Below are 21,752 nucleotides of genomic sequence, written 5' to 3'. Positions count from 1 at the left end.
GGGAGGATAGAACAGTTACATGGTAGTACCGTATTGGACAGTATCGTCCTGTTACAACTATTTACAGAGGATATAGGAAAAACAAAATGTTCATTGGACAGTCCATCTTTGTTTTACATCGACGCCACGAGTCGGTCGGGCGGTCTGGTCGTCCGTGTCGATCGCCTCGGCCCCGACGGTGGTGGTGGTGCTTGTACCAGCGTTGTCGCCTCCGGGAGCCGCACGGTTTCAGCTGTCGGTGCAAAGGGGAGGGGGACTGATCCTCCTGGGAAGGGGGCGGTCGCGGGGTGCGGCGGTGGCAGGAAGGGGGGCGGTTGGGTTGATGGTGCCGGGGGGGGTGTGCGTGGTGCCGGCGGGCGCCAGATCCCGCAGGGAGACCGTGTCCTGTCGGCCGTCGGGGTACTCCACGTAGGCGTACTGGGGGTTTGCGTGGAGGAGGTGAACCCTTTCGACCAACGGGTCCGCCTTATGTGCCCGCACGTGCTTTCGGAGCAGGATGGGTCCTGGGGCCGCCAGCCAGGTCGGCAGCGACGTTCCAGAGGAGGACCTCCTAGGGAAGACAAGGAGACGCTCGTGAGGCGTTTGATTAGTGCTCGTACATAATAACGACCGGATGGAATGGAGAGCGTCCGGGAGGACCTCCTGCCACCGTGAAACTGGGAGATCCCTGGACCGTAGGGCCAGTAGGACGGCCTTCCAGACCGTGCCGTTCTCCCTTTCTACTTGCCCGTTCCCCCGGGGGTTGTAGCTGGTCGTCCTGCTTGAAGCTATACCCTTGCTGAGCAGGGACTGGCGCAGCTCGTCACTCATGAAAGAGGACCCCCTGTCGCTGTGGACGTATGCGGGGTAACCGAACAGTGTGAATATGCTGTTCAGAGCTTTAATGACTGTGGCCGCGGTCATGTCGGAGCAGGGAATGGCAAAAGGGAAGCGGGAGTATTCGTCCACTACATTAAGGAAATACGCGTTGCGGTCGGTGGAGGGGAGGGGCCCTTTGAAATCGAGACTGAGGCGTTCAAAGGGACGGGAAGCCTTAATCAGGTGCGCTCCATCTGGCCTGAAAAAATGCGGTTTGCATTCTGCGCAGATGTGGCAGTCTCTTGTGACTGTACGGACCTCCTCTAAGGAGTATGGGAGATTGCGGGACTTGATGAAGTGGTAAAACCGAGTGACCCCCGGGTGGCAGAGGTCCTCGTGGAGGGCTTGGAGGCGGTCAATTTGTGCGTTGGCACATGTCCCGCGGGATAGGGCATCAGACGGCTCGTTCAGCTTTCCGGGCCGGTACAAGATCTCATAGTTGAAGGTGGAGAGTTCGATCCTCCACCGCAAGATCTTGTCGTTCTTGATCTTGCCCCGCTGTGCATTATCGAACATGAAGGCTACCGACCGTTGGTCAGTGAGGAGAGTGAATCTCCTGCCGGCCAGGTAATGCCTCCAATGTCGCACAGCTTCCACTATGGCTTGGGCTTCCTTTTCCACTGAGGAGTGGCGGATTTCTGAGGCGTGGAGGGTTCGGGAGAAGAAGGCCACGGGTCTGCCCGCTTGGTTAAGGGTAGCCGCGAGAGCTACGTCAGAGGCGTCGCTCTCGACCTGGAAGGGGAGGGACTCGTCGATGGCGCGCATCGTGGCCTTTGCGATGTCCGCTTTGATGCGGCTGAAAGCCTGGCAAGCCTCTGTCGACAGCGGGAAAGTCGTGGTCTGTATTAGGGGGCGGGCCTTGTCTGCGTACTGGGGGACCCACTGGGCGTAGTATGAAAAGAACCCCAGGCAGCGTTTCAGGGCTTTTGGGCAGTGCGGGAGGGGAAATTCCATGAGTGCGCGCATACGTTCGGGGTCGGGGCCTATTATCCCATTGCGCACTATGTAGCCCAGAATGGCTAGCCGATCGGTGCTAAAAACGCACTTGTCCTCGTTGTACGTGAGGTTCAAGGCTTTGGCAGTCTGGAGGAATTTTTGAAGGTTGGCGTCGTGGTCCTGCTGATCGTGGCCGCAGATGGTTACATTGTCGAGGCACGGGAACGTGGCCCGTAACCCATGTTGATCAACCATTCGGTCCATTTCCCGTTGGAAGACCGAGACGCCGTTTGTGACGCCAAAAGGGACCCTTAGGAAGTGGTATAATCGCCCGTCTGCCTCGAAGGCTGTGTACTTGCGGTCACTTGGGCGGATGGGGAGCTGATGGTAGGCGGACTTGAGGTCCACGGTGGAGAAGACTTTATACTGGGCAATCCGATTGACCATGTCGGATATGCGGGGGAGAGGGTACGCGTCTAGTTGTGTGTACCTGTTGATGGTCTGGCTATAGTCAATGACCATCCTTTGTTTCTCCCCTGTCTTCACTACTACCACCTGCGCTCTCCAGGGACTATTGCTGGCCTGGATTATGCCCTCCTTTAGTAGCCGCTGGACTTCGGAGCGAATGAAGGTCCGGTCCTGGGCGCTGTACCGTCTGCTCCTAGTGGCGACGGGTTTGCAATCCGGGGTGAGGTTCGCAAACAAGGACGGGGGTTGCACCTTGAGGGTGGCGAGGCCGCAGATAGTGAGTGGGGGTATGGGGCCGCCGAATTTAAACGTAAGGCTCTGTAGGTTACATTGAAAATCTAAGCCCAGCAAGGTGGGGGCACAGAGTTGGGGAAGGACGTTAAGTTTGTAGTTTTTGAATTCCCTCCCCTGTACCGTTAGGGTAACTATGCAGAATCCCTGGATCTGTACGGAGTGGGATCCTGCAGCTAGGCAAATCTTTTGTGCGCTGGGGAAGGTAGTTAAGGAACAGCGTCTTACCGTGTCGGGATGTATAAAACTTTCCGTGCTCCCGGAGTCGACTAGGCATGGCGTCTCGTGGCCGTTAATTAGGACCGTTGTTGTCGTCATCTGGAGAGTCCGGGGCCGAGCCTGATCGAGTGTAACCGAAGCGAGCCGTGGTTGTAGTAGTGGGGTGGGGTCCGTTGTTGCCGTCCAAGATGGCGTCGGGGATGGACAAAATGGCCACCCCCATACCTCGCCCGTAGCTGAGGGGTCACAAGATGGCGTCGGGGGTGGACAAAATGGCCGCCCCCATGCGTCGTACAGGTCGGGGGCGGTCCAAGATGGCGGGGCCCCTCCTCCCCTCGTGGTGGTCGGGACCCAAAATGGCGGCGTCTGCGGGTCGCACATTGAGTGCTGGGGGGTCTGGGGGGCACTAGGACCGCGCGGAGTTCCTGCATTGCGAGCGCCCGGGCCGCGGGCGCTAGGACCGCGCGGAGTTCCTTGGCTGCGAGCGCCAGGGCCGCGGGCGCTAGGACCGCGCGGAGCTCCCTCGCCGGGGACAGCGGTGGCCGGGGCCAAGGCCGGCGGGTCAGTACTGCGAGCGCTGGGACCGTGAGGAGGTCCCTCGCCGGGGACGGAGATCGGGGTCCAGGTAAGTTGTATTGCCGGCGGGTCAGGCGTGGGGCGCGGGACGGGGGTGAGGGCCCAGGTCGGCGGCGCTGGCGGGTCAGGCGTGGGGCGCGGGACGGGGGTGAGGGCCCAGGTCGGCGGCGCTGGCGGGTCAGGCGTGGGGCGCGGGACGGGGGCGAGGGCCCAGGTCGGCGGTGCTGGCGGGTCAGGCGTGGGGCGCGGGACGGGGGTGAGGGCCCAGGTCGGCGGCGCTGGCGGGTCACGCGTGGGGCGCGGGATGGGGGTGAGGGCCCAGGTCGGCGGCTCCGGCGGGTCAGTCGTGGGGCCGCGAGCGCTGGCACCGCGCGCAGCTCCCTCGCCGGGGACAGCGGTGGTCGGGGTCAAGGTAGGTGGCGCCGGCGGGTCAGGCGTGGGGCGCGGGACGGGGTGAGGGTGGCGTTCGGGATGCGAAAAACCCCCTCCTCTCCGTGGAGAGTGTTGGCCGGCACCCAAATCGGGAGCGCCGGCGGCGGGTCGTACATGGGCTGCGGGGAGGGGGGTTGGGGAGCGTAGGCGGCGTGCAGGGCTCCCAGTTCTCCCGGGGCCGCGGTGGTCGGGACCCAAAATGGCGGCGCCTGGGGGTCGCACATGGCGTGCTGGGGGGGTTGGGAGGCATAGACTGCCTGTAGGGCTCCCTGTTCTCCCGGGACGGCGGCGACCACACGGGACCGGCACACCACCGCATAGTGGCCCTTTTTCCCGCAGCTTTTGCAGATGGCTGCGCGGGCCGGACAGCGTTGTCGGGGGTGCTTCGCCTGGCCGCAGAAATAACAGCGGGCGCCCCCGGTTCGACTCGGCGTTTGGACTGCGCAAGCCTGTGGGGTGTCCGGGGGGGGGGGGTAGGGGGTTTGCCGCGGCGGGTACGTACGGGGCCCAATGGCCTGCCGTGCGGTCGGGGCCGTAGGCGCGGGTATTACGCGCGGCTACGTCCAGCGAGGCTGCCAGATTAACTAAAATAATGTTCCTTGATTCTATTGTCCACTTTATATTTTTAATAAGCATTCTAATTCATAAAAAACAATTTACTACATTTATATTCCTTCAGTTACATCATCCTTGTAACCGCAAATATTTAATTCAATTGCATAATCCCTTATTGAAAAAATTTGAATTTCATAGTCCCATCCCAAAGAGTCCATAACCACCTGGAACTGTCAATCAAACTGTGAAATCGCAGGCACCTACTGTGATAATAGACTGTTGTGAAATCGGTCATGCCGTGCTAATCCAGTAAAGGTAGTTAGAGGGTTTGTATCATCAGACACAGTGAAATAGCAAACAATCATTTATTTCGACACTCCAGGCAGTTTTTTCAAAGAGTTAGGGGGAGCAGTTTTAATGACTTGACAGCTCCCTTTGACAGTTCATCTTGATACCTTTGATCATTGTATTTGACAGTTCCAATGAGCTTCATAGTTCCAATGAGTTCATGTACATTGATGCCTGCTTTTAGTTGTCCCAAAGGGCACTTGACCTCCCCCAAAGGTGTCCCAGGACCATATCCAAAGGGGTATCTTACATCTTCAACCCTGGTTATCCAAACAAATCCACAACGTTCAGACCTGTTCTGACCAGGTCTATTCTGGGCATATCAGGTTTCAGACAGCTCTCACCTCAAAATCACACGAGTGGAGGCAGCTGTTGATTTCTACACAACACAGCCCCATTCACGCCCGCACAAAAATGGCAGGTGTCATGTTCAGGGGTGGATCATCCAATTTTCCAGCTTGTCTGTCAATTTTGCAATGATGGAGAGGCTCTGTCATGACCTCTCATCATGTGACTTTCTACAAGTTCAACGTCCTTTTCCAAGTAAAGGACTGGTTATGTTGATTAGGCATCCTGTGTGGTTGTTTAACACTTGAGAGTTTGAGATAGTAAGTGGACACGATTTACCGGCCACGTCCCGCTGGAACCAGGGCAGGACTCGGCCTGTAGATCCCAGGAGAGATCTCTACCAGGATTACCGCTGGCTGTTATGCCTCGAGAGATCTAACCAGATCTTGTGAGACGCCACCCGGTTTCGCACAATAAGGTGAGTTTAAAAACAGTCACTCTGCATCTATCGGCCTTATGGAGGAGACCCCAGATGAGAGCCAATTAGTACTGATCCCCACAAATGGGGGCCAGGCATACCAGCACATGGGGGGATCTCCCAGGTGATCGGAGGCCCGTGGGTGGTCAGCCTCTGGCCTGGCTGGCACCCTGGCACTGCTGGTGCCACCCGGCACCATGGTAGTGCCACCTGGACACTCCAGCAGTGTCACCAGGGTACCATCCAGTACTTGCAGGGTGCCCAGGAGGCACTGCCAGGTTGGCAGTGACAAGCTGGAGTTTTGCCCGTGCCAGGGATTAGGCCTAGGGCTGCCTTGCCTGTATGTGGTGGGGTGTGGAGGGGATGAAGGACCCCCCATCAGATGAGTTAGGGCATTATGGAGTTTTTCGATCGACTTCAGGAGGCAGGTTTGGTGATAAACCTAGCCAAAAGTGAATTTTGAAAAGCACAAGTCACTTTTCTTGGCCATACAATCGGACAGGGCCGAAAGGTCAGACGGGATATGAAACCAACAGTTAGTGAGGAGTTTCCGATACCCTCAAGCTGAAGGGAAATAATGTGATTTCTTGGCATGAGTGGATTTGATCAAACATTTGTGCAAAAGATTTGTAGCGTGATTGCTCCACTGATGGACTTGCTGAAGAAACGTAAAAAATTCCAGTGGACAGCAGAGTTTCAACAGGCATTTGACTGCCTGAAAGCTGTGATAACCATTGCTCCTGTGTTGGAGAATTACAAGGGACTCTGTGATCAAATTGAACTAAAGTATCTGACTTTAAAGAGAAATGCCGAGGTGTAGAGAAATGAATGGATCGTGCAGAGACCTTTTTGTTCAAAGAGACTGTCAATCGAGAAGGATTCCAGTTGGAGGAAAAACAAAAAATGGACTATATTGTTGTACCTGTTTGTGTGTGTTGTTTTTTTTTAAATAAAAAAGTATATTTACTGTGTGCATTTCTTAAAGGATAGTGAAAAGGTGAAAAATGAAACCATCTTGAAATTGATGGTTATTTTTTTTTCTTGGGGGGGAGGTGTCATGTGAGAGTACCTTTACGAAATGTGTGTTTGAGAAATGTACCTTTAAGAAATGGGTGTTTATCAGTGATGTCAGAGTGTGAGTGGAGCTGGGCTGCCTGTCAGCTTTTTACTTTCTTTTTAGGCTGTTTGCTGCAGGGGGTGTTTTAGTTTCATTTTCAGAGCTGCATAGTTGCAGTCCCAGCCAGAAGGTGTATTAAAGTCTATCTCTGTAATCTAAAGACTGTAAATCGATCCTGGTGATTTAAAACTAATAACAGCAGTGACTTTAACCTGATGTGCTTCTGGTAAAAGGTGTTTTAAGTCTTATGGATGTTAAAAGAAATGCTTAAAGGATTACTTAGTGTTGTATTCTTTGGGGGTTGTATTTGAATTAATGGTTGCTAAGATGTTCACTGTATGTTTTAAAAAGGTTAACTTGAGTTCATAGAATAAACATTGTTTCGCTTTACAAAATACTTTTCCATTTCTGCTGTACCACACCTGTAGAGTGGGCCGTGTGCTCCCCATACCGCAATCTATTAAAAGTTGTGGGTCAGGTGAACACCATGATACACTTTGGGGTTCTATAAACCCTGGCCCATAACACTTATGGCTACAACTTGTAATACTATCATATATACAACTAGCCAAAATATACTTGCTTCTAAACATGTAAGAAAAGCTTGAAGATAAGTATTCTTGCATAAGTGATCTTGCATTGAGTTGCATTTGGAGCGACATTGGAGGGGTATGGTGTAGACAACGGTGTCATAGGTTGCAGATGGACAGGAGCTAAAATTCATCATGGTCAGCCAGAGGGTGTAATTAGTTACAGCGGTTAGGTTTATTTGAGTCCTGTGCCTGAGTCGGGCTTGGGAGGAGTGATGTGGGGATGGGATCCAATTGAAAAGATTCAACATGGAGTTGTTGGAAGATGGGAATGGATTTTGGAAGGTAACAACCATAACCAAGAACTTTAGAGTGGAAAGCATGACTGGTTATTGGAACATATTTAGCTACGATAGAAGGGCCAGGTTAGAATTTTTTGAGAAGGTGTGACGATAGGTGATGTGTAAGGGCGGTAGCAAATACCTTGGTCGATGGAATCATTTACAATGTCATATGAAGATTTAATCTCAGCCAGTCAGCTTCCCACAGAAAGGGAGGAAAATATGGAGAAGCCCTCCTTGGATTATTGCCTTCCATTTTCCACTGCCCAATCCCATCGGAGTTATCGGAGAGCTGGTTGCATTTGCTGTAAGGCACAAAAATATGGATAAATAACTTTGGAGGAATGTTAACACAAAGAAGTATATGGAACGTTAACCAAAACATTCAAAGGCCACTGATTGCTCAGAGGATTTGTCTTCTGACTGGATTGTAAACTTTAATAAAGAATTATTATATTAAGTTTTCCTAATAGCATGGTTTTAGCAAAACATTTTGCCTGTAAGACATTAATTCTGAGTCAGTGTTTGGAGTAAGTTACTACAGATGATGAAGAGAAAAGTAAATTTGCTATAACTGATCGTTAAGGCTCAACTGTGTGGGAGGATAATAATTTTCTAATCATTAAAATCTCTCTATATTTATTTATAAAATGAGTTTCAGATGGTTTCTGGCTGCTGAGTGTTACAAACAGCTTGGGTGAATTTTGTTGAGGCAGTGGTGGCCCCGATAACAGGCTAGAAAGCTATGGGCAATTCCACCTCAGCCAGTTCTTAAGCCCCAACCAGATTCTGCAATAATCAGGTAGCTAATGAGCTGCTGTGGAGGCTCCCATTCCTTTAAGGGTGGAGTACCAACCTCCAGTGGCTGCTGGCCAATCTGTGGTCTGGCACACCTGCAGCCCCAGAAGTGCCACTGGGAGAGCTGGCCACAACTGGGACTACACCTTGCCCAGAGAAGCATTATCAATGGTGCCCTGGGACCAAGGTAAGCAGAATTGGGGTCACCAGGGTCAGTCAGACATGCCTGGGTGAGGTGGAATGTTGGGGTACGTGGATGTGAGGAGTGTGTTGGTGAAGGCAGGGTAACGGAGGTGGTTTTTCATAGGGTAGGTTTTTGTTGCAGAGGAAGACCCATTCCCAGCCCAAGGAAAATCTCCTGATTTAATTGATCACTTAAGGACTTCAGTTGGCCTCTGGGCAGGAACGCCAGCATATCCCGCCACTGATATAATTCCAGTGTTCGGAAGATGATAAGCACTCCACTCCACTCCACTCCTTTCCTTCCCTCCAGATTCTCTGGTGCTGCTCCCCAGCCTGTTCCTGAGGACACCATTAAATTCCATCTGTGAGTAATGGATGGTGAATAGCCAGTATGCAGCACAACGGGACAATAGGTGGTGGTTTAGATAATCCAGGGTTGATAATTCCTGCTTTCAGCTGTTCTACGGGATGGAGACACCCACTCATTCTCGCTGTCATTATCAGTACTGGGTAGGGCAATAACAAAGAAAAGAATTAACGCAAATGTATTTTGACTTTTTTTGCCACTTTTGTAGGAGAATGTAATTGTTTCAGATCTTACAAGGTTGAGTACAATTTAACAAAAGTCATTTAGAATCAGACAAAAGAATGAAAATGGTGAAAGCCAGCGCTTTCAAAGCTGTGAAATTGAAATCCTCACAACTAAACTGCTTTTGAAGTATTTCTGCTTCTCCGAGTTGATCTGATGCATGTATCTGTTCAACCAGCAGCTTTATTATTTAAAAAATCAGCATTTATTAATCAGAATAATTTAATGCATACCCATTAATTGACTGGCATGTTGTGTGTGATATTTGATTGTTGCCCTGCTGTTATATACTATTAGTCAGGGATGTGGTGCAGATTATAGCAAAGAGGAGTAAAACTGAGCAAGTGAATGGGCTGTACCTGAGACATGTATTCTTCAAGCATTTTCTCAATTCATCTGCTGTGTGCATTGCCACTGCATTGGAAAGATTTTGCGACCTGACACTACTGCACATTTTTTCTGTGATCTTCCGAACCTGGCTGTCAAAGAAATACTCAGGTAAAAGCAAAATACTGTGGATGTTGTAAATCGGAAATAAAAACACAAAATGCTGGAAAAGCTCAGCGGGTCTGGCAGCATCTGTGGAGAAAGAAACAGAGTTAATGTTTTGAGTCCATATGACTCTCAGTGCTAAAGAGAGGGAGAAATGTGATCAATTTTATACTGTTCAAAGGGGATGGAGCAAAACAAAAAGGGTGATGTATGTGAAATAGGATAGATTGTACAAAGACAAAGGGAGTGTTAATGGTAGTGTTAAAGGCTAAAGAATGTGCTAATAATGGCATAAAGGTAAGATAGCAGAATGTGTAAATGGTAGAACAAAGATCAAGCTGGAGTTTCTGCCAACTCCAGTATGATGCCACCACCAAACACATCCTCTCCTCCACCCCCACTGTCGGCATTCCGCAGGGACCTCTGACGCCCTGGTCCACTGCTCCGTCACCCCGAATTGCTTATCCACTTCGCATGGAACCTTCCCATGCGATCGTAGAAGGTGCAACCTTCTCAAACCTCCCCATCCAAAGTCTCAAACACTCCTTTCAGGTGAAGCAGCGTTTCACTTGCACCTCCTTCAATTTGGTCGACTGTGTGCACTGGTCTACTGTATGCACTGCTCCCAATGCAGTCTCCTTTACATTGGTTAGACTAAATGCAGTTTGGGTGACCACTCAGATCGCAAGCATGATCCCGACCTTCCCGTCGCTTGCAAATTCAACTCATTGGACCGATTCAACTAAATGAGAACCAAAGTCCCATGGTGAGCACGTTTAGTTAGGGTTTCCAGGCCCTTGCAGCGCCGAGAAACACACGGCTATACAACGCCTCTCGCGTTAAATAAGGTGCCTCCGTGGGAGTGTGAGGAACTCCGCTCGCCGGGTGTCAGGGTGCCCAGGTGACACCAGCAGTACCAGGGTACCACCCTGCCGAAAGGGCGTGCACCTAGGGCCTCCAAACCCCTGGGAGACCCCCACGAGTTCCGTTCCATCTGGTCCCTGTTTGTGGGGATCAGTGCTAAATGGTGCTCGCCCGAGATCTCCAAGGCAAAAGGGATAGATCCCAACACCTCGGGTACCTTGGGAATCGGCACATTCAAGTGAGACTAGCTGTCTCGCTTTGATATGGAGATTTGCTAAAAAGTGATCCCACCCAAAACGGGCAGGATTTACAACGTAACGTCTCGCAAGATCACGTTAGATCTTGCGAAGCGTTGTGAGCCGGATAGATCCCAGGAACAAGGTCTCCAGGCTTTTATCAGCCATGCTGCGCTACAGCGAGTTGCTTTTCAAGTGCAGTGTGGCCATTGGATCGCACCCGTTATCTTGGTCTCATGCCCATCCTTGGCCTACAGAAATGTTCCAGTGAAGCCCAAAGCAAGTTGCAGAAGCAGCACCTCATCTTCCGATTAGGCACTTTACACTTTCTGGACTTAACATTGAGTTTTACGACTTCAGACCGTGAACTCTTTCCTCTGTATTGTCCTTTTTTTAATCTAATTTTTTTGTCCCAATGTCCCGTCCTCCCCCACAGGATCATCGGTCACGTTTTAAAGTTTTCATTCATAGAGCGCTGACGTTGTTGTGCTTTAACACATTCTGCTATTTTACTTTTATATCACTACCGGCACCTCTTTAGCCTTTAACACTACAATTAACGCTCCCTTTGTCTTATGCTCATGACATCTCTGTCAACTCTCTCCTAGCTTCCACCTAGCCTTGACCATCTATTTGGCTCTACCTACTCCACCCCTTCTTAAACAGTATAAAATCTATCCAATTTCTCCCTCTCTTTAACTCCAAAGAAGAGTCATGCGGACTCAAAACGTTAACCCTGTTTCTCTCTCTACAGGTGCTGCTACACCTGCTGAATTTTTCTCGCATTTTCTGTTTTTATTAAAGAAATGCTCAGTGCAGCTTCCACCAGAGAATTCCATCAGTGCTGAGTAGAGTTGGCGGAAGAGAGAACATGCCTCCTTTTTATAGTATTAGCTGCCATATTCTGGTAAATTTTTAAAGGTCCAGTCCTTTAACGAATGTTAGTGAATGGATGGGGCAGTGGGTGAATGGGTGGGGGAGTGGGTGAATTGGCTGGGGGATAGGTGAATGGGCAAGGTGCTAGGTGGATGAGTGAGTGGATGGGTGAGGTGGCTAGGCAGGGTGAATGAGTGAAATGGGTGAGTGGGTGAATGGGTGAGGTAGCTAGGAGTAGATAGTTGGATCAGGGGTTAGTCGTATCAGGTCCTGGATGGTTGAGGATAACTCCAGTGGTGGTGGGGGATAGTGGGCTGGGAGAGTGTTTAGGAGGTTGATTGTGGAGTAATTCTATTGTTAGCAGGTTTTAGTCTGCCTGACATATCCTGGGTAACTATTCTGGCAGGTACTACGCGTCAGTCCCAATTATTCCAGCTTAGAGTCAGAGGTGATCGCTCAGGTTGCAGGCAGCAGGGGAATTGCCCATTGGAAGTTTAATATTCCCGGGCAATTCCCACCATAGGTCCACAGGTTAGGACTTCCACATGATCCCAACAGGCACCTTCCATTGTACCTCCAATCTCCAGTGATCCAGAGACTGGATTTGAGTCACTGTGTTCTTTATAAGACTGACTGACCTGTGTTGTAGACTACATTTCTATGGCTTAAGTAAATCTTACTAATAAAATTGACATGTCATATCGCTCTTAATCTTTTCTCCTCCATTCACATTGTTATCCCTTGCTTTCCTGAAGACGTGATGCGCTCTTGCTAAATCCCATAGTTTCGCAGGCAAGGGTAACTTCTAGTACCTCATCCAAATGGGTAATTTTCACCACATGGTGGATGTTGATAAAACACTCAAGTATCATTAGTCCAGCTTGATCCAGCCTGCATCCTAAAGAAGTTCAAAGAGAGGTAACCCAATCAGAGCAGAACCTTCAGCTAACTTCCCCACCACCCTCCTATCCCAGCCCCAGGGGTGACTGTGTCCAGTTTTCAAACCCTAAGCACCATCTTTGCCTGGGTCAGCCAAGTTAGCCATAATATGAATCTGGTGTGATTTTATCAATACTATGTTGAGTGTTTTGAGTTTACACCAAAGGCAGTGCAGGAAATTGAGTTATAAACTATTCTGTATATTAATGCAAAAGAAGGTCTCTTAATTCAAATGCAGTGTAGTACTGCATTCAACAGTGGCAGAGATACAAGTGTTAATTTCTCAATACCCAATGCTAACTTAGACCAGTGCACAAATTTTAAACACATCAATTTTTCTCGGACTTGTAATGATATGTATATAGGTACGCCAGTGAAGGGTTAATTATTACATCTCAGTGTAATGCAAACACTAGAGGACACCACCAGTTCCCAGTATAAATATCAGACCTCAGGGAATCTTGGGTCGTGTTAGCAGAGGAAAGGGATTGATCACAGCTCAGGGAGTAATATAGATTAGAGAGAAGTATCACAAGTGCATCATTAGTTACTATTAGATGATAGATTACTGTATTAATAGTTATAGCTCTGTAGCGTGTTCAAACTCTTTAATTTAATCATTATTCAATAAATTAGTTTTGCTTCAATCTAAAGATTGCTGGTTTCTTTATCATCTACTCATTAAACCATTCTGGATCTCAAGGCAAAGAATAACAACATATTACAATAAAGTGTACTAGAACAGGATTGGCCCTAATTCCTGAATGAACTCTCAGCCTGTAATGGAAGCTTGTCAAAGGGGTGGAAGGGGAACAGCCCACTGCACATCAGCAACCCTGACAGAGGTAGAATTTAAAGGGATACGGCCACTCTAAAGTAAGTGGCTGAATGGAATGGGGTAAATTGTTGCAGCTGTTACAAGGACGATACATGTTGAAAATTTATTTTTCAGTCTATGTTGGGACAGAGAATGAGCAATAGGCTCAATTCATAGGTTGATAGCACATTGGAAGGGAGGGAGAAGCCAAATAACTCCTTGGAGAATATGGCCGGAGGAAGGAAAAGGAGGAAGGGCAGGGGGAACGCAAGGATAATAGCGTAAGCATGCCAATTTGCATCATCATCCTGGAATTAGAGGGTGGGGGGAAAAATGGATCCTGCTTTTGTCGACTGCTGACACTTGGTATTAAAGGATAGCCATCACATGATCAAGGTACCCGAGGAGTCATTCCCCTTGTGACCTACATCAGCACAGAAGCATATGAACATTAAATGAATAATGTGCAGACATACACATTCAGAAAACTCTTGCACTATACATGTATTTGTTTTTCAGCTTGATGTCTGGACTAGCAGCTTTGGATGCAAAAGCTTCAAGTCGATTGGGTCTCATTACAATTGCATACTACCTCTGGACGACCTTTGTGGCTGTCATTATTGGAATAATTATGGTCTCCATCATACATCCTGGTGGTGCAGCCCAGAAGGAGAGTATTGATGACAGTGGAAAGCCAATCATGAGCTCTGCTGATGCATTGTTGGATCTGATACGGTATGTGCAACTATTGTCCTGGAGTTCTGGGATTACAACATCTCCAGAGAATTCTGTGTCCCTGAGATGGCTCTTTTAAAATGCATTTTACTTCACGCACTGTGAATAATAGCCTACTTTGACAGAAGCAATGGATAATATTTTATGTTAAAAATGATGAGTAGTTGTAATATTCTCATGGCATTTTCCCTGAAATCGGTCATTCTCAAAATACCATTACATGACGTATTAATTTAAGTAAAACCCACCCTAACATAATGTGGCAATCAAATTATCAGATTCTTCTACTGTGAAAGCTAATCTTGTCCACTGAATAGGGCAGGAGCAACCCTTCCCTTCAAGGAGATATTGATAAAAAATAAAGGCACAGGGGCTTCAGTGCATAACTGCTTCAGATGGACCAAACGCTCATGCTGTACCTTCAATCCACAGAGAGGCAGCGAGAGCGAGTGAACATAATGCTTTATTAGTCATGAACTTGCCTAGCCAGAGTCAGTAGTACAGATGAATGCCGCCCACAAGAGGCCGTCCTATATATGCCACAGTGTGGGCGGAGCCCGAGGCGGAGCCATACCGGGGTTACAGTACAGTACCTGGAAGCAGTTCATATCACCACTTCCAGGTCATAGATCACAGGTTATGGTATCATGCATGTATTATGGTGAATACATTCACCACAGCTCATATATGATCACTGGTCCATTCTTGCTTCCTGAACTATACTGTGAAAATTAGTTTAAACCAGACTATTGGTTGGGACAATGCAAATGACCAACATATAATAATCCTTTGAATATTGGGTCCTGTGCTTTTGATTACAGTTTTTTCTGGGGAATAAAAGACAGAAAATTAAAACTCTGAATTAACTTGTCTCATGTCACTCTTTTACCACTTTGTGTTAAATGTGAAAATGCACTTCCTTCATATGAATTATAGATTTTTTCTGCCTCTCCATTAAGCTTATTGAAAGTAGCTTCTATTAGAACAGTGAAATTCAGTTTAATGACCATTGACTTGAAATATTTTTCTGGCCTGTTCTGATTATTTTCGACTTGCCTAAATTAGGTTGAATTCTGGTAAAATAAAAGCAATATACTGCGGATGCTGGAATCCAAATCATAATTTATTTGAATCTCAAATCTGAAGAAGTGACACAGACATAAGGTGCTGGATTGTCAATTATTGGGACTATCTCCCCAAACCGGCATCATAACGGTGGAGTTTTACTCCTGAAAATCCTGGATTTAAAGGGACACAAATTCCCAGCCCCGCAGGGGGCGAGCAGGGACCCAGAGTAAATCTGGCAGCTTTTGCTGTAGATACAGGCCCCCGCACTTCCGGGTCAGAGGCCAGTCGGGGGGGGATGTCGGAGCGGGCCTCTGGCAATGGCCTCAGGTGGCGCGGCATACTCCCCCAGTGACGCCGCTTTTCTGTGTCCGGAGAATCGACGAACCAGCCCCAATCCCGATTGCCACATCAAACTGCATTCTCTGCCCCCGTGCCTGCCGCGATTTCGGCGTGAGAGTGCGGAGAATCCAGCCTAAGACATTCTCCGAAGGTGCTGCCAGACATGCTGGGCTGGATTCTCGTTGCCCAAAGCCGAAATCGTGATCGTCGATCGGGCGGAGAATGGATTCCGATGCCGGAATCGGGGCCGGCGCCGGTTTGATGCTGGTCTACCATGCTCCGTCCCCTCCAAACCGGCATCGTCGTGACGCGAGCCATTTCAACACAATTGGCGCGACATCGGTCGGTCCACCTACGATGCTCCGCCCCCGATGGGCCAGGTTCGCGGTGGCGTGGGCCACGTGTGGTCCCGAGCGTGCGGGAACACGGCGTGCTGGCTGCGGACAGTGTCCAGCGCCACCACACCCAGCCAGGATCCGTGTCACTGAGCAGGGGGAGGGGGGGCTTCTGCAAGGGCTGGGGCGATGGTGGGGGTGGCCATGCGGTGGGCTGTGGGGTCGCGTTTGGCGAGCTGGGTTTGCGCACGGCCGGCGCCATGCTTTAGAGCGCGACCGGTACAGGTCACAGCCGTGCGCTTGTGCAGCCCGGGATCGGGCCATTCTCCAGCTGTTTTCGGTGTGATCTGCGGGGGTTTCACTCGACGCCATTGCTAGCCCCACACCAGGACCAGAATCGCAACAATTTGTTAGCCGTGAATGTCCACACATGCTCCACTGGTGTCAAAACGTAGGGATGGATTCTCCGATTTTGAGTCTATGTCTGGAGCATGTGTTGAGTCTTACGACAGAAAGGTCAGTGCCACCCCCGCACCGATGCTCCGCCCAATGGGGGCTAGCAGCCCCGCCGCGTGAAACCCCCGACGTTCCCAACAGAAACGGCCGGAGAATTGCCGGGCCCATGGCCAAGCATGCGCGCGGCAACCTGCAGTGGCCGCACCGTACAACATGGTGCCGGCCACGCACGGACCCAACCTATCTGATGCTGCCCCCCTGTAAACCCTCTCGCTACGGGCAACACGGTAGCACAGTGGTTAGCACAGTTGCTTCACAGCTCCAGAGTCCCAGGTTCGCTTCCCGGCTTGGGTCACTGTCCATGCATAGTCTGCACGTTCTCCCAGTGTCTGTGTGGGTTTCCTCCGGGTGCTCCGGTTTCCTCCCACAGTCCAAAGATGTGCGGGTTGGGCGGATTGGCCATGCTAAATTGCCCGTAGTGTCCAAAAAGGTGAGGTGGGGTTACGGGGATAGGGTGGATGTTTGGGCTTGGGTAGGGTGCTCTTTCCACGGGCAGGTGCAGACTCGATGGGCCGAATGACCTCCTTCTGAACTGTAAATTTTATGATTCTTCCCCTGGACCACCCCCCACCAGTCCCCCCCCCGCTCCCAAGCCCCCGCCGAAGCCCCCCTGGCATGCAGAAGGGCTCCCCCCCCAGAACTGAGGCGGTGCTGGACACAGTCCACAGCAGCCACGATAGGTTGACGAAACCTCAGACCACAAGTGATCCACGCCATCAGGAAGTCAGCCCATCGGGGCTGGAGCATCGGGGCAGGGCCTTTATTTGACCTCCCAACGGCATGCGGTGTACTCACCAATAATGCCGTTTTGGAGGGGGTGGAGCATACGAAAACAGGCACCGCCCCGGTTTCGGCATCAAAAGGGATTCTCCGCCCAAATGCCGAATGCGATTTGGGCATCGGCAATCGGAGAGTCCCGCTCTTCGTATCCCAAACGGAGAATCCAACCCGCTGAGTTATCCCAGCAATTTCTCTTTTTACTGTTGGTTGAATTGTTAACCGGTGAAATGCTGGCTTATTTTCTAAGTTTTCAGCTTGTGCACTCCAATGCTGAAGCAAAAATATTATTGCAGTAAAGTTGCTCAAACACAAATAGCTTTATGAATCAAATAAATGACTAAAGTGTAATATTCAAAATAACGTTCAATGCAAATAAAACCTCTACCACAGTTTCTCACACAACCCTTTTTCTTTTTTCTTAATTTCTTGCAGTCCATTTGAAATTTTAATTTTAGTTTTCTTTCATTTTTTCCACTAATACTGTGGTAAACCACTGTTAGTGTATTATATGTATTGTGGTAAACTGTTACTGTACTACATGTATTGTGGTAAACCACTGCCTGATGGCTCCTCCTCACCTCGGTCTCGGTATAAAGGTGGCTGACCTCCGGCCCATCAATTTAATAAGCTAAACTTCTAAGATGAATTCATTGCTCATGCCTGATCGCCTGGAGCTGGACCCACAAGCAGCCGACGCCACTGCAATATTTGAGCACTGGCTATGCTGCTTCGAAGCGTACCTCGGATCCTCCACCGAAGACGTCACCAAACTCTAAAAGCAGCAAATAATCAACAGGTGAGCCCGCAAGTTTTTCTTCTCATCAGAGACGCCCCCTCGTATATGGAGGCGATAATGCTGTTGAAGGGACAATACGTGAAGTCAGTAAACGAGGTGTATGCTAGGCACCTTCTTGCCACGAGGCGACAACGCCCCGGAGAATCACAAGCCGAATTCCTGCGTGCCTTGCGGGTACTCGGCCGGAACTGTGCTTGCCAGGCAGAATCGGCTCTCCAATACACGGAGCTGCTGATCAGGGACGCCAATGTCACGGGCATTAAATTGACTTACATTCGCCAGCGCTTGCTGGAAGGGGGTACACACACGGCCTCCCAGAAACAGTGCAGCTCTCAAACTTGCTTGAAGTGAACATGGAGACCTACACCTCCGACCACGCGGCACCCTCGTGGACCTTGTGGGCGCCGCCATCACCCGACTCGAGTGCGGCGCAAGCCTGTGCCAAGCAGCAGCCCGCCAACTCCGAAAGCCCAAAGTGCTACTTTTGTGGCCACGGTAAGCATCCCAGACAACACTGCCCTGCACGGAACGCGATTTGCAACGGGTGTGGGAAGAAGGGCCACTTCGCCAAAGCGTGCCAGGCCCGACCTGTCCCTAAAGTTCCTAGGCCCAGCAGAGCTGCCTGTTGCCTGTCGGGGCTGCCCCCAGCTGCCACGCCACTCGCCACGTGTGACATGTGGGTGTCGCCATCTTCGCTGCCACCCGCCATGTGCGACCCATGGGGGCCGCCATCTTTGACACCACCTTCGATGCCACCCGCCACGCGTGACCCATGGGGGCTGCCATTTTGGAACCACTCCACAGCCTCCTGGGAGCCCTGCTCACCCGTCGTACGCTGGTCGCCGCTACCTCCGACCGCCCCACCCATCACCTTCCGAAGCTCACCTCCATCACACTCGACCAGTCCCGACCTCATCACCTCACAAAATCCACGATGACCGTCCGGATCAACGGGCACGAGATGGCCTGTCTCTTCGACTCCGGGAGCACAGACGGCTTTATCTACCCAGATACGGTAAGGCGCTGCTCCCTCCCAATTTTTCCCGCGACTCAGAAAATCTCCCTGGCTTCCAGATCCCATTCCGTAGAAATCCGGGGGTACTGTGTCGCGACCCTTTCAGTACAAGGTGTAGAGTACACTAACTTTAAGCTCGATGTCCTCCCCCATCTCTGCGCTGCCCTATTACTGGGGCTCGACTTCCAGTGCCACCTCCAAAGCCTCACTTTAAAGTTCGGTGGACCCCTGTCCCCCTCACCGTCTGTAGCCTCGCGACCCTTAAGGTCGCCCCACCCTCGCTCTTCGCTAACCTAACCCCGGACTGTAAGCCCATCGCCACTAGGAGCAGATGATACAGTGCTCGGGACAGGGCCTTTATCAGGTCGGAGGTCCAGCGACTCCTACGAGAGGGGATCATTGAGGCTAGTACCAGCCCCTGGAGAGCCCAAGTGGTGGACGTCAAGACTGGGGAGAAGCACCGGATAGTCATCGACTACAGTCAGACCATCAACCGGTACACGCAGCTCGATGCGTACCCCCTCCCCCGCATATCTGACATGGTCAATCAGATTGCGCAGTATCGAGTCTTCTCCACAGTTAACTTGAAGTCTGCATACCACCAGCTCCCTATCCACCCGCAGGACCGCCAGTACACTGCCTTTGAGGCAGATGGCTGCCTCTACTACTTCCTCAGGGTTCCCTTCGGCGTCACCAATGGGGTCTCGGTCTTCCAACGAGAAATGGACCGAATGGTTGATCAGTACGGGCTGCGGGCCACATTCCCGTACCTAGATAATGTCACTATTTGCGGCCATGACCAGCAGGACCATGACAAAAGCCTCCGGCATTTCCTCCACACCGCTAAGCTCCTTAACCTCACCTACAATAAAGAGAAATGCGTTTTCCACACAACCCGCCTAGCCATCCTTGGCTACGTTGTGGAAAACGGAGTCCTAGGACCCGAACCTGGCTGCATGCGCCCCCTCCTGGATCTTCCCCTCCCCCACTGCCCCAAGGCCCTGAAGAGATGCCTGGGGTTCTTCTCTTACAATACCGAGTGGGTCCCCAATTATGCGGACAAGGCCCGTCCACTTATTAAATCCACCATTTTTCCCCTGTCGGCTGAAGCCCGCCTGGCCCTCAACCGCATCAAGGCAGATATCGCCAAAGCCACAATGCACGCTGTGGACGAATCCATTCCGTTCCAGGTTGAGAGCAATGCGTCCGACTTTGCCCTGGCCACTACCCTCAACCAGGCGGGCAGGTCCGTGGCTTTCTCCTCCCATACCCTCCATGCCTCTGAAATTCGACACTCCTCCGTCGAAAAGGAGGCCCAAGCCATTGTAGAAGCTGTGCGACATTGGAGGCAGTACCTGGCCGGCAGGCGATTCACTCTCCTCACTGACCAACGGTCAGTTGCCTTCATGTTTAATAATACACAGCGGGGCAAAATCAAGAACAACACGATTCTGAGGTGGAGGATCAAACTCTCAACCAACAACTATGAGATCTTGTACCGACCTGGGAAGCTCAATGAGCCCCCGGATGCCCTATCCCGCGGTACATGTACCAACGCACAAGTAGACCGACTTCGGGCCCTCCACAATGACCTCTGTCATCCGGGGGTCACCTGTTTTTTTCATTTTGCCAAGGCTCGCAACCTGCCTTACTCCATTAAGGAGATCAGGACCGTGACCAGGGACTGCCAGATCTGCGCGGAGTGCAAACCGCACTTCTATCGGCCAGACAGAGCGCACCTGGTAAAGGCCTCCCGCCCCTTTGAGCACCTCAGCATCGACTTCAAAGGGTCCCTCCCCTCCACTGATCGTAACTTGTACTTCCTCGACGTTGTTGACGAATACTCAAGATTCCCCTTTGCCATTGTAGCCACCTGGGTTGGCCACTTCCCGACTTAAAATGGAGATCCGCAAAGAATGCAGGGAAATTCGGCCAAGCCAGGAAAAACTAGCAGGTGCAAAGTTTCCTGTGTATTAGAACTTGCAGAAACCCAGACAGCACTGAAACTAGCAACCATCCGCATATTAATGAGCGATCCCCGGGAACAATTGAAATATTTAAGGTGAATAAGGCCAAGCCAGACTCCTCGGCGCCAGCAGGAGCCAAGACAAAGGAAGGCCAACGGGCACCCAGGAACCGCCCAGCGATCGGGGAACAGCTCCAGTATTGGAGAAATCGATCCAAGTGATCGGAACGTAGTCCAATCACCTGGAACCAGATACGGGGTCCGCCCCGAACGGCGCGAAGCCCCTGGGGACTATAAAGTAGAGTCCCCAAGTTCAATTCGTCCTTCTTGGCAGGGTCACTCAGCAGCTCGAACCAGCCCTTGACAGTGACCTGCCTAGCTGCTGCATCAACCAAGTAAGTCTCCAGTCAACGCTCGCTACGAGATAGGCGCTCCTAGCTACCAGTCCATACCAGCTTTGAATCCTGCAGACTCAGAATCGAACGAAAGGCCATTTGTTCCCCTGACCTGGTGGGCCAGTCCCAAAGCTAAGTATAGGCCTTTTAGTGTTAGAGATAGTCTAGTAAGTAGAGTTTTATGCATGAGTAGTGATTGATTGTGTATAATAAATGTGTTTTGATTTGAACTTACTAATTAGTGTGTTGAGTTATTGATCAGTACTTGAACTTGAACCTCATGGCGGTATCATAAAGATACCTGGCGACTCTGTTATAGAAACAGAGCAAATTAAGTAAAGATACAACGAGCAACAAATTACGAGCCAACCAAAGTTAGCAACACCATCCCATGCCCTGACCTGACCTCTGCCACCGTCATCAAGGCCCTGCACAGTCTCTTCACCTTGTTCGGGTTCCCCACCTACATCCATAGCAATTGGGGTTCCTCCTTTATGAGCGATGAGTTACATCAGTTCCTGCTTAGCAAGGGCATCGCCACAAGCAGGACGACCAGCTACATTCCCCGGGGCAACG

General features: G+C 50.6%; 1 protein-coding gene across 1 annotated transcript in view; it reads left to right on the top strand.

The window, feature by feature from the left end:
* The window catches only part of slc1a7a (solute carrier family 1 member 7a), a 151,119-nt gene that overhangs the window by 84,435 nt on the left and 44,932 nt on the right, over window positions 1–21,752 (top strand). The window contains exon 3 of the mRNA XM_072512868.1: window positions 13,751–13,966. Within this exon, the coding sequence (XP_072368969.1) occupies window positions 13,751–13,966 (216 nt within the window). The remainder of the gene's footprint in view (window positions 1–13,750; window positions 13,967–21,752) is intronic.

Source organism: Scyliorhinus torazame, chromosome 7 (genome assembly GCF_047496885.1).
Source record: "Scyliorhinus torazame isolate Kashiwa2021f chromosome 7, sScyTor2.1, whole genome shotgun sequence".
In the NCBI taxonomy this organism is placed as follows: domain Eukaryota; kingdom Metazoa; phylum Chordata; class Chondrichthyes; order Carcharhiniformes; family Scyliorhinidae; genus Scyliorhinus; species Scyliorhinus torazame.
This window is presented reverse-complemented; position numbering and strand designations above follow the sequence as displayed.